The sequence below is a fragment of the Dermacentor silvarum genome, chromosome 1, assembly GCF_013339745.2.
Source record: "Dermacentor silvarum isolate Dsil-2018 chromosome 1, BIME_Dsil_1.4, whole genome shotgun sequence".
NCBI lineage: Eukaryota > Metazoa > Arthropoda > Arachnida > Ixodida > Ixodidae > Dermacentor > Dermacentor silvarum.
In genome coordinates this window covers 68,540,504-68,552,055 of record NC_051154.1, presented here as the reverse complement: position 1 = coordinate 68,552,055, position 11,552 = coordinate 68,540,504, and the positions used below count along the sequence as shown (strand labels likewise).

Below are 11,552 nucleotides of genomic sequence, written 5' to 3'. Positions count from 1 at the left end.
AGGCAACGGAGGCAGTTGAGGCAAGCAATGGACGCGTCACCACGTGATCAAACATGGCAGCGCCCACGGGATCGCCGCGAAAAAGGTCACCTCCACCTCCCTACCCTCCCTCCGGAGCGTTGTGCGTGACTGGAAAACTGCACTCTTCCTTCCCGCTTCCCGCCCTTGTGTGCGTGAGCCGCGCTTGCTGGCTTGCCGTCGCATGCTTTCACTCGCACATACAGCGTACGGCGAGCGGCGACGATTTCATCGCCCGTGGACTTTACACGGAACCTCGCGTCGATGGCGACGCCGACGGCAGAGATTCGCCTAGAGTGTCTATATAAGTGCTATCGCAATAAAAGAACTTTCATTACGGGAAGAGTGAGCCCGCCCCATCCCTGAGCAGAGCGGGTGTTACCCAAGGTTGTTTGATTTCTTCAATGGTGAAAGGCATGCGGTTAGTCGGTAAGCCAGCCAATAATTGCCGGAGCCGAGTGTAATAATCGTCGTCACGGAATATACAGACATTTGTGTGGTCAACAACTTAGCGGAGTGAAAAACACTTGTTATGAAACCACCGTCCGTAAGTGAAACAATGGAAGTTGTTGCGTGGCATGCTGTTTTCGAAACGAAATTTGTAATGCGTGCGTGCACACGTGTACTTAGCTAGTACCTTCAACTGCAGCTGGGTAGGAGAGCATTTATGGCCACGTTCGACTGCCTGGACTCCCACTATACTAATTGGAAAAATATTTTGGGCACTTGAGAAGGCGGTGAACATGTCCATAGCGCGATAAAAGCAGTGTTGGAGTTTCTGTTTGAGGCTGGGCTTCGCCACTCATCTCCAGCCCATGTGTAACGTAAACATGCTTTCATGCGGCTATACAGCGTCCGCGCGTTCGTGTGTTTGCGGGGCTGTGCGAAATGTTTGAACAAGCGCATTTTGTGCGGACGTATACTTCCTGCATTTTTTATAGAGTGGATACTGTGTATAGTATAACTTATGGTAAAATACTGCATCGTCACGTGCCGTCTTCCGCTCCGTTTCCCTGTTTCTCCCCTTTTTTTCCTTATTCCAGTGAAGAATAGCAGACTTTATAGAGGCCCGCTTTCCTCCTCACCTCTCCTTTCTAGGTTCATTAAAGCCAATCTCTTTCTCTGTTTATCTCTATCTCAAATGGTGACATAATATCTAGTACCCTTGGCGGTTAGGGCACTGCAGCTTCGAACTTTGTATTACGAGTCCGCGAGTTTGCTGCAATATATAGCCAGTGTATAGTACATATTGTGCCCCAGAGTGCGTCTTTGTGGCGCGACAGTTTTTTTTTTTTTTTGCAAGTGCCCGAGGCATTGTAAGAGAAGGCACTAGACCTTGCGGCTTCTTTAGGGTAACAGGGATGAGGGAAGGGCTGCTTTGTGCCCAGACCACATGCCCGAGGGATCGTGCAAGCTTAACACGAGGGCCAGAGAGGATTCGTGTCTCTTCGCTAGCCTCGGGGCAGGGAATGATTGGTGCCGAAGGTAGAACTCGACTGAGCAAATGGGGGCTCAATCCTCGGCAGCTTCAGCTTTCAGCCTGCGTGACACACCCAACAACGGAACAAAGACTGCTTCTTGTCAGCGAGCCGTGATTGGACGGGAAGAAAGGATATTGAGCTACGAGGCAGCTGATTTTTCTCGCGATGTTGACATTGGGCAGTGCGATGTCAGGGTGAACACACTTCTGTGTCATATAGGGGGAAGTAGTGAAAACGGACGAACAAGCTGAGCTCGAAGAACATTCGGCGAGTACAGTATTCAAGGCACCGTGCACAAACAGACTGTGGCTATGGAAGTAGTATCCCCGTGACTGCCGCCTCCGGCTAATGACGGAATAGGAATCAAACAAGGAGAACAAAATGGCAACAGTTACCAGAGAACAAAAATTGCAAGTAAATTATTCGCAGCAGTTGGGAAGTAAATACTTGGTAGCTGGAAAAAAGTTCTAGCGGAACGATCTCTGACGTTCGATATGCTGTTCCCTACAAGTGTCTTCAGATAAAGACACTTCAGAAACAACGCTGTTGACTGCAAAAACGTGCGTGCTCTTTGTTCTCCTAGAGAAACAAAACTAAGGCGTAGCGGGCACAACATATTTAAAATGCTCTTGGCGTCTATACTGGTCGCGTCGGAAGGACCAAATAGGAAAAGAAACTGAAATGAACTCCAATACCTTGTTCTCTATATGCATTGTACATAATCTATCGCTTAAAGAAGAAACGCGAAATGTACAGGGTGTCCCAGCTATCACGCAGCACGATTTGAAAACAGAGGAACGGCGTTACGCGAAGCCAACCTAGTGCGTATTGTTTCCAGTACAGTGGAGTAGCCACCAGTAATTTTTTCGTTACTGAGATTTAATTAATAAATAATTGTAATTAATTATCTAACTCGAGAAGTACTGTCCTAATTATCAAAGTGTGAATGAGAAAGTTGTAGAGCAACATGAAAAACTCTCGATACAGCTTTCTGTGGCTCAATACGTGCTACATAAATGTGTTTTTCCGAGTGTGAAAGAAGCCCGCGAATACATGCAGAATTGCTGCACGACTGGCCGCTCGAGGCACTTTGCATGTATTCGCGGGCTTCTTTAATGCTCAGAAAAACACTTTTATGTAGCACGTATTGAGCAACGGAAAGCTGTATCGGGAGTTTTTCATGTTGCTCTACAATTTTCTCATGGACACTTTGATAATTAGGACAGTACTTCTTGAGTTAGATAATTAATTACAATTAATTAATTAAATCTCAGTAACGAAAAAAAATACTGGCGGCTACTCCACTGTACTGGAAACAATACGCATTAGGTTTGCTTCGCGTACCACCGTTCCTCTTTTTTTAAATCATGCTGCGTGATAGCTGGGACACCATGTACATGCATATTTGCATAGCCAAACTAAACGCAATCATAGCTCAATGATTCTATTATCCGGATTTGTATCTTATACTCGCTTGCGCATTTTGTGAACGCTGTTACCAGAACATAGCTTTGTTTTGTATTGACTTGTTTGCGAAATAAAACCAGCTAGATTTGTTTTGCGAACAGACAATTTCCTCAAACAATTCGTGCATGTTGAGGCCTTCATGCCCGTTACTTTTCTCTGGGAGTGGGGGATACAGGAGCTCTTCCTATACACACAAACAAGCTAACAATTAGACGAACGTGGCCTGCCTAAAGAGATTATAAAAACGAAGGGAAGTCTGGTATTCGCCTGTCGAAAACTATTTCGCTTTGCCGCACAAAATCACGGGCTTGAATCCACTCACGAAGCGCTAATGGTAGGAAACCATTATGTTATTCAGAGGTTTCTGCGTTTTCAGGGTTTGCTTTTGGGCAAATTCGGAGGTTATCTCTCGGAGTCTATTTTTTCAAAGAAATTAGACGTTCACTTTCAAAATTTAGTCCACTGTTCTCTTATACAAGAACACATCTGTCAGTACTAAAAAGCTTTATTGAGCAACTGGTACCAGAATCGTTGTCGCTGGTTACAATGTTTCCAATGTTTCATCCAATGTTTCCAATGTTTCCATGTTTGCATCCAAAAATGTGCACGGTTCTTCTTGTTCACAGCACGGGTCATAGAGAACGCCTTTTCGACGTTCGCACTAGATACTGGGAAGGCTAGGAGATATAGTGCATAACGTTAAAGGAGAGGCCAGTCGTGGACACGGATGAGCCGGAACACCATCGGCTCAACCATTTCTTTCACAACATATGCGTGATACCGCAAAAAGTCTGCCGCAAGTCGGGGGATATCATTGTTATCTGGTACAACTAAGGCAAACAATGGCAAGTAAGTCTCGAATGTCTGGGGCAAATCGGTTGTCACGTTGGGCCTGCACGTGTTCGTGGGATGTTCTGACAAAGAGGAAAGCGCGTGTAGCGCCGCTAGTAGCGCTCTGTCTGTGCACTCCTCCTTCCCCAACTCTTACTTGCGCTAAACAAACATTTCCTCAGAAAGGAAACTTGTTTTGATTATATTTTTGTTTCTCCAGCCTATAGTTTGTTGCCCTTCCTCGTGTGACTTTCTTTTTCTTTTTTCAAGGACATTACGCATCGCAATGTTCACGCCGAAATGCAATAACTAGTCCGAGGAACAAAAGCCATCCTCGACTATCTTAAGGTCCTCAAAATCGGAGTTTATTCGGATAAATCGGAATTCGGAAAATTTTACGGCCGAGTGTTTTTCCGAGTTTTTCAAATTTATCCGAAAACGCAGAGCCCTAGGTATACTCCGTACAACCTCGTGGGCTCGAATTCATTCCCAAAACGAAAACAGCCCCAGGTGAACCTACCGAAACAAACCACCCTCCTATGAAAGGGAGGAGATCTATCTCTCTCTCTCTTTTCCGCTGGCCCCAGAAGAGAACGAAGTGAATCAAAGTGCGCTAACGATTCACACAGAGCAACTGGCCCAGTCGGGAGGATGCTTCGATGAGGGAGGTGGGGAGCGATAGTCCGACTCCAGAGTTCGCGCGGGGGAAGGATGCGCAAGCGGCGCGGGTGAGGGGCGCGCGCGCGCCGCGAGCGCTCGCCGGGCGCCTGGCGGCGCGGCGTGGGGCCCGCGCCGGCCATTGGGCCAACGGGGCGAGCGCCGAGACGACACGCGGTCGGCGGTCGGCTGGCCCTCGCACCACACGCTCGGCGAGCCAGCACGTGGCCGACTGGCGCGCGGCGGAGGCGCTCTCTGGCCGCCCATGCGTAGGCTCTGCAGGGACCACCGGGCACGCGGGAGGCGAGAGGCCTGAGCTCCGACCGACCATGCTGCTGCTGCTGCTGCTCCTCATCGTCGGCGCCTGCATCTCAGGTGAAAAGCGCCGGCCCCTGCGCAAGCGGCACACGTGCGCGCGGTCGCGCGCTCGAAGCAGCTCTGGAGCGCTGACAACACGCGTTGCGTCGTTCGAGACCCCTCTCGAGCGCTCCAGCCTTGAATTCATCTTCTGTGTAAAAAAAAAAAAGCTTGAGGTCACGAGTGAGGGTTACCTCGCGATTACCTGAGCTGCAAGTGACGAGTAGTAGTGTCGGCGGCGAGTTGCTTCGCGCTCAGCCTTTCAGCTCACGCACTTTTGCACTTCAGCCAGCGGGCTGCTGCACGCTTCCTTTTAGGCGCTCTCGCGGAACCAAGCGCGGAAGAGACGTGGCTTACACCTTGAGTAGGGCTGCCCGAGTGCGCGGCGTCGGTTTCGCTCTTGCGATTGCCTCTTTTTGTTGCGCTCCGAGAGCAGCGCGGAAGATCCGCTGATTTGAACCGGAGCACTCATAATTCGTGAGCAGAGCATTTGAAACTTGTTCACGTTTCTTGCTATGGAGAGAGAGAAGGTTTCTTTCGATCGGTCGTTTGCAAACAAAGAACGAGAACTGTCTTGTGAAAGAGTGAGCGGGACCAGCACCAGAGAGGGAGCAAGTAGAGTGCGTGGGATGATTGGAGATGAGTCAGTGGAACGCTCGCGCGACCAAGAACAAGCTCTCCGTAGCGTTGCGTGCAGTATACTGTTCTTACGTGACCTCACACCATGTAGTCGTTCCGAAGTGCGCGTGTCTAGAGTGCACCGCATTGATGTCGTTCAGCGAATAGCTACAAGTAAACAGAAGAAAGAGGGCGACCGCGTATCAGGAGTAATGCGCGCGTGCGGTAGGCCCATCAAAAGTGCAGAAACGTGTCTCCAGAGCTGCCGGGCTGGCGGGGCTTAAAGGGCACGGGGCCGAAAAGCGGGGCCAAGCGAAGAGAGTAGTGCATCTGGTGAATTACGGTAACTTACAAAGTCATCGCAAGTCGAATGGAAGCTGCTTCTGGATGTTTCCAGACGACCTTTACCCCAGTGGTGGTTATGCCGGTGCATTAGAAAAAACAAGGAAGGAATATTTATGAAGCCGACAAAAGGCGAAAATTTGGGCAAGTCTCCACTTTAAGTGATTTTGGAAAAAGGCGTTCTCTAAGGTTTAAACAGCGGAAGACACTTTTCGCTGTTTGGTCTTAGTAACGGCTCTTTCCTTGATAGTTCGTCTGTCGCACTTTTGAAAACTGATAGCCTCACTGGTTATCAGTTATCATTGTTACATATTTGAGAGAGTATTTTTAATTTGCATGTATTTCAGCTTATACATTTTGTATAGTGTTTCAGCTGCAGCGTCAGAAAATGTCTATAAATGTCGCTGGTCAAACGTGAGCTATATATTCGAGATTGCAGAATGGGCAGTCTAATATTCTAAAAATGCAGCAACGCAACACTTAACTAGAATAACTAGAATGCACCAGTTCTTTTAAGTAACGCATATACAGGTGATTCATTCTATGTTAAGGCTGGTATCCCTTGCCGAGCGCATTTCGAAAACATTCACAGACATTTAAAAATGCGATCCTCGCAGGTACCCTGTCCACATTATTTTTTGCACGTTTGACTCTGGAAACAGAGAGCGAGCGCACAGACGGTACAAGTTCTACACCGGCAGATGAAGCACGTTTCGCCGATGCATCTGTTGATGGAAAGCTATATATTATCGGACCCCAGTCGGGCTGACTATGTAGCCAAGTTTGACGCTCTACGCCCAAGAGCCTAATCGCCTCAGACATTCACACACAAGAACTTCACCACTGAGCCCTCGCGAGTGCTTGAAAGGTAAGTGCTTGCGGATACTCCTGGAGGCCTCCAGGGGTGTCTGCAGGCTATCTCGCCTTTCAAGCATTCGCGAGACCTTACAAAGGAAGGGAAGCCTCGACAACGCACCAGTGCAGCTTTTGCGGACACTCTTGGAGAGCGAGAGGGAGCTGTTTAATGAAAACTAGAGAGGTTTGCCTGGCAGCACGCCTAGGGTGCTACTCCATGAGGCTTCTAGGTTCTTTAGTAGGCTCTAGCCTTTCAAGCACTCGCGACGACTCTGCAGTGCAGTTCTTGTGTGTGAGTGACAGGATTTGGCGCTTGGACGTTGGGCGACAATGTCTTCCTCTGTCAACTACATATATAGTAACCACGAATGAGGATCGACAACGACGATGGCATAGTGAGACCTGATCTCCGATGCGTCACATTCAGAAAAATGTAACGCAGGTTGAAGACAGAGGCTAGCAAAATAGACGTGAACTCTTTAATGGCGGAACAGAAGGGAGCCGTGCAGCTAACGTGCTTCGTCGCCTTTCATGGCGCCGACCTTTCTCTCTCTCTATCTTTTCGCGCGTCATCCCACGGTGTGGAAGTCCCACATCCTTGTGTCATTTGCTCCCCATGCGAAAGTCGACCACCGCGGTAGCGTAAAAAATTTGTCTTTGAGGTGCAGTATTGAGGTTCACGTGCGCGCATAGTATGGCTTCATGCGCTATACATGAACAACTTCAGCACGAGGACTACGACGGAGTGAGCCGGGGTAAGAACTGTAGGGGACGACCTCATAGGTTACGTCGCTGAGGCGGCACGTAACCTTATAGGGACCAAAGACAAAAAAAAGGTCGCAGTATAGTCCGTAAGGCGAAGCATCAATTGTCATAGCAAATTATTAGCTATACGAAATAAGGAAGTAGTTTTGTCGGCCCTATAAACTTCTAAACATTCACTTACTAACTAAATTAACAAGCATGGTGTCGCGCGCGCACAAGCAAACATGGACACACCTCACTCGACGACCGCGGATCCTCGCTGTGAAAACGCTGGCGTGAGGAAGCGCGGCTACAGCAGCGAGCAAATTGACCTTCGTTCCGCCTCTTTAACGCAAACTAAGCGGCGAGAACACAGCGCACACGAAGCTATCAGCACTCGGCGCACTCGGTCCCCATCGCAGATTGCTTTCAAGATAGGGCCCACGCGGCCGCGCTCTGCTGCGCCATACGTAGCCGCCACCCGCCGTGGTTGCTTAGTGGCTATGGTGTTGGGCTGCTAAGCACGAGGTCGCGGGATCGAATCCCGGCCACTGGCGGCCGCATTTCGACGGGGGCGAAATGCGAAAACACCCGTGTACTTAGATTTAGGCGCACGTTAAAGAACCCCAGGTGGTCCAAATTATTCCGAAGTTCCCCACTACGGCGTGCCTCATAATCAGATCGTGGTTTTGGCACGTAAAGCCCCATAATTCATTCATACGTAGCCCCGCCGGAGCTTCCTACCAGATCGGTATACAACGGTAATGTCTTACTCCTGTCTGCACATGCTCTATGGGCTAGGCTGCCTCAAGGATCCTTGAGGATGGAAAGCCAGCTCAGGGCGTGGTGATCGTTGACAGCTTCAAGTGGTCTACCGTACAAGTAGGGTCGGAACTTGCTAATCGCCATAACAACCGCTAAGCACTCTTTTTCAGCTGTTGAGTAGTTCGTCTCAGCCTTGGTGAGACTGCAGCTTGCATAAGCCATGGCCCGTTCAGCACCGTCTTGCCCCTGTACAAGAATTTCGGCGAGGCCCGCAGTGTGAATTTATTTGTCAGCGCCTTTGTCGAAAGGAGTAAGTATTGGGGCAGCATGCAAGCGCTGGTGTAATTCATTGAACTACCGCTTTTGTTCGTCCACTCAAACGAAAAGCACATCGTCGCGTGTAAACGCGTGTCACAGGCTGAGCAATCCTCGAGAAACCCTCGACGAAGCGCCTATAATATGCTCACAAAGGATGCACTGGATAGCCCTTTTGTCTGTGGCTGGTTCAAACTCGGCGACAGCAACTATTTTGGCGGTGCCTGGTCGGACGCCTTTGGGGCAAGCTACATGGCCGAGAACAGCTTTTGGAACACGAAGTAGCATTTTTCAGACTTGATGGTGAGGTCGGCAGTACGGATCGCAGCGAGGACGTTCTTGAGACGTGCGAAATGTTCGTCATACGAACATGCCCAATGATGTCAAACGAACAGAGCCCGACGACGTCGTCCAAATATACGAGGCAGGTTTGTCACTTCAGTTCGGCAAGAATGGAGTCCATCATCGGCTGAAAGGTGGCAGGCGCGGAATAGAGACTGAAGGGAGAACTTTGAACTCATAAAGCTCGTCAGGTGTCACAAACGGTGTGTTTTTTTTTCTCACGATCCTGTGCATCAATTTCAATTTGCGAATACCCGTACTTAAGATCCAAAGAAGAAAGAACACTCCTAATGTTGTGGACGATCCAATTGGTAGTCGATACGTGACAATGGATAAACATCGCGTCTGGTTATGAGTTTAAACTTTCTGTAATCTGCATAGAAGCGTAGTGTGTTGTCCTTCTTTCTTACTAACACTACAGGCGAGGCTCACGGGCTTGTGGACGGCTGGATGACGTCCTCTTGGAGCATCTCTTTAACCTGCTGCTTGATCGCTTCCCTTTCCCCTGGAGACACTCAGTAAGCATGCTGGCGATCAGGGCGTTCCGACTCGTCCCTAAATATGCGGTTCTTTGTGATGGACGTGCATCGTACTTTGGACGACGTTGAAAAACAGTCGGAAATTCACTCAAGAGACGCAGTAGATGGTCTTCATGATGGTCTGGCAGATCAGGGTTAAGGTGAATGCATTATTTTAGGCTGCGTACCTGAGGCGGCTGAGACGATGCGATTTCCAATGTCGGTGACATCAATTATTTCGTGAGGAAAGGGGATTTTAGTTCCTCGCGGTACATGCCGATACTCATTGCTGAAGTTTGTTAGCAGAACGATTGAACATTTGTTTCGCAGCTGAAGAAGCCCTCTGCTTGTTCAAGTATTGCGTTCAAGAAGCAGGGAATGTTTGCCTCCACAACGCCCTCGGTGTCGTCCTCCGCATCCCATCGGACGAAAGTCAGCACGCTGCTGTTTGGTGGCAACGTGATGCGTTCGTCGGCTACGCGAAGCGTGATGTCACAGTCGTTGTCAGTACTCGTCGCTATGGCTTGCGCAGTAGCGAAGGTGACGTTAGACTCTTGCAGGTCAATGATGGCATCATTCGCCTGAAGGAAATTCATGCCGAGTATAAGGTCATTTGAACATTCAGGAAGAATGACGATGTCGCTGATATGCGCGAAGCCCCTAATTTTGGCTTGTGCTGTGCACCGGCCCACGGGAGTTGTGGCCGCAGTGCCCTCCTGCAGTACGAATCTGACTTCCAGCCCATTGTATCGAAAATTTCTTCAGTATACACGCGAGATTCTGGCTGATAATAGACTTGTCGGCACCCGTGTCGATTAAAACGGTGACTTCGTTGTCATCTATGGTTACTGGTACGTCGCAAGATACTGACACCGAAGTACACTGATGTTTCTGCGTCTGAACTTCGTTATGTCGCGGTCGTCACAGCGGAGAATCTTTTGCGTTCGCAACGTCAGCGACCTCACCTCCGCAGGCCGCTGGACTCAGTTTTCCAGGGTTGCAGGGCTGGATGAGTGACACCTGGTTGTGTTCGGCATGAAGAGTAGGCTGGAAGACCAGTTTCGGGCGGGTGACCGTGACCTGGATTCACGGAATCGTGGAGTAAACGCGCGCCTTTCTGCGGTGTGGAAGCCCCACATCCTTGTGTCAATATGACATTGGGTGCGTGTTCATTGGCTAAGGTTTTGACAAAATTTCCGTTGATTCAGTGAGGCATTGCGTTGGGCATTACGTCATACGAAAGTTCAATTATCGACTGAAAAAACAGGCCCTATTATAAAGACGGGTGGGCACATGGCGCGTTGTCTGCGCATGGAACTTGCGCTTTTTTGTTAAGTCTTCTTTGTTTTCGGGCTTCAAAAGAGCCGTAATTTACACAGTCACAGCTCCTGTTCGCATATCGTTCCTTTGAACCTCAACCTGTATCCACAAAATGGTTCGTACGCTGCAGCGGCTACTCAGAGCAGGCGCCGACGGAGCATGATATTAGCCATGGCGGCTGGTCAATGCCAGATGGTGCTTCCGAATGAAGAGCTCTTTAAATTCAGTCTGCGGGGTCTGATTACCTAACTTTGAAATAGTTTCCTTCGCAAGAAATGTGGGACGATTTCACGAAACTTTACGTTGGTAATATGTTCGCTATCACGATTGGGTGGTGCCGTTTCTCACAAACCCCTCTAGCATACGAACATATGTCAATAGTGGCCCTGGGACCGTATTCACCGACCCTTTTGTTTGTAAAAAACTATTTGTTCTTGGCCGTCCGCCTTCATTAATCAGTTCGCAGGGATGATTGGCTGGCACCTATTCTGAAGAACCGTTCTGGCATATGAACTAGTTTGCCAATGCGAATCCAGGTATTAGAGTTAACAAAGAATCTCGTTAGCAAGAACTGTGTCACTGGGCGGCCAGCGTTCGCTTATACGTTCGCTACAGTGGTTGCTGGGCACTTGTCCTTAGAAACCGCTCTCACGTAACCTGCCACAGCGTGCGTGCGTTTTTTTCGCGCTGTATACGCGGATAAACTCAATTGATTTGTTACCTGGCTCAAGGTGGCAAAGTGCGAAGCAAAGCGCGATGCTTCATATATCATATAAGGTACTCCGTCTCTAGGACGATTAAAGCATTTAATTGAATCAGAAACCACATTTTCATCCATCCCTCTTAAAGTTTTACGGGGTCGAATTCACAAAGCCTTTCGTTTGTAAGAACTGTGAACTGTTCACTGGCTGGCCGCCTTAGC

The 11,552-nt window shown here is 49.1% G+C and overlaps 1 protein-coding gene across 1 annotated transcript in view; it reads left to right on the top strand.

Moving 5' to 3' along the window:
• The first annotated feature begins 4,613 nt into the window (after positions 1–4,613).
• LOC119465123 (protein APCDD1) overlaps positions 4,614–11,552 on the top strand; it is a 273,777-nt gene continuing 266,838 nt past the window's right edge. The window contains exon 1 of the mRNA XM_037725923.2: positions 4,614–4,829. Coding sequence (XP_037581851.1) covers positions 4,784–4,829 — 46 coding nt within the window. The 5' untranslated portion in view covers positions 4,614–4,783. The remainder of the gene's footprint in view (positions 4,830–11,552) is intronic.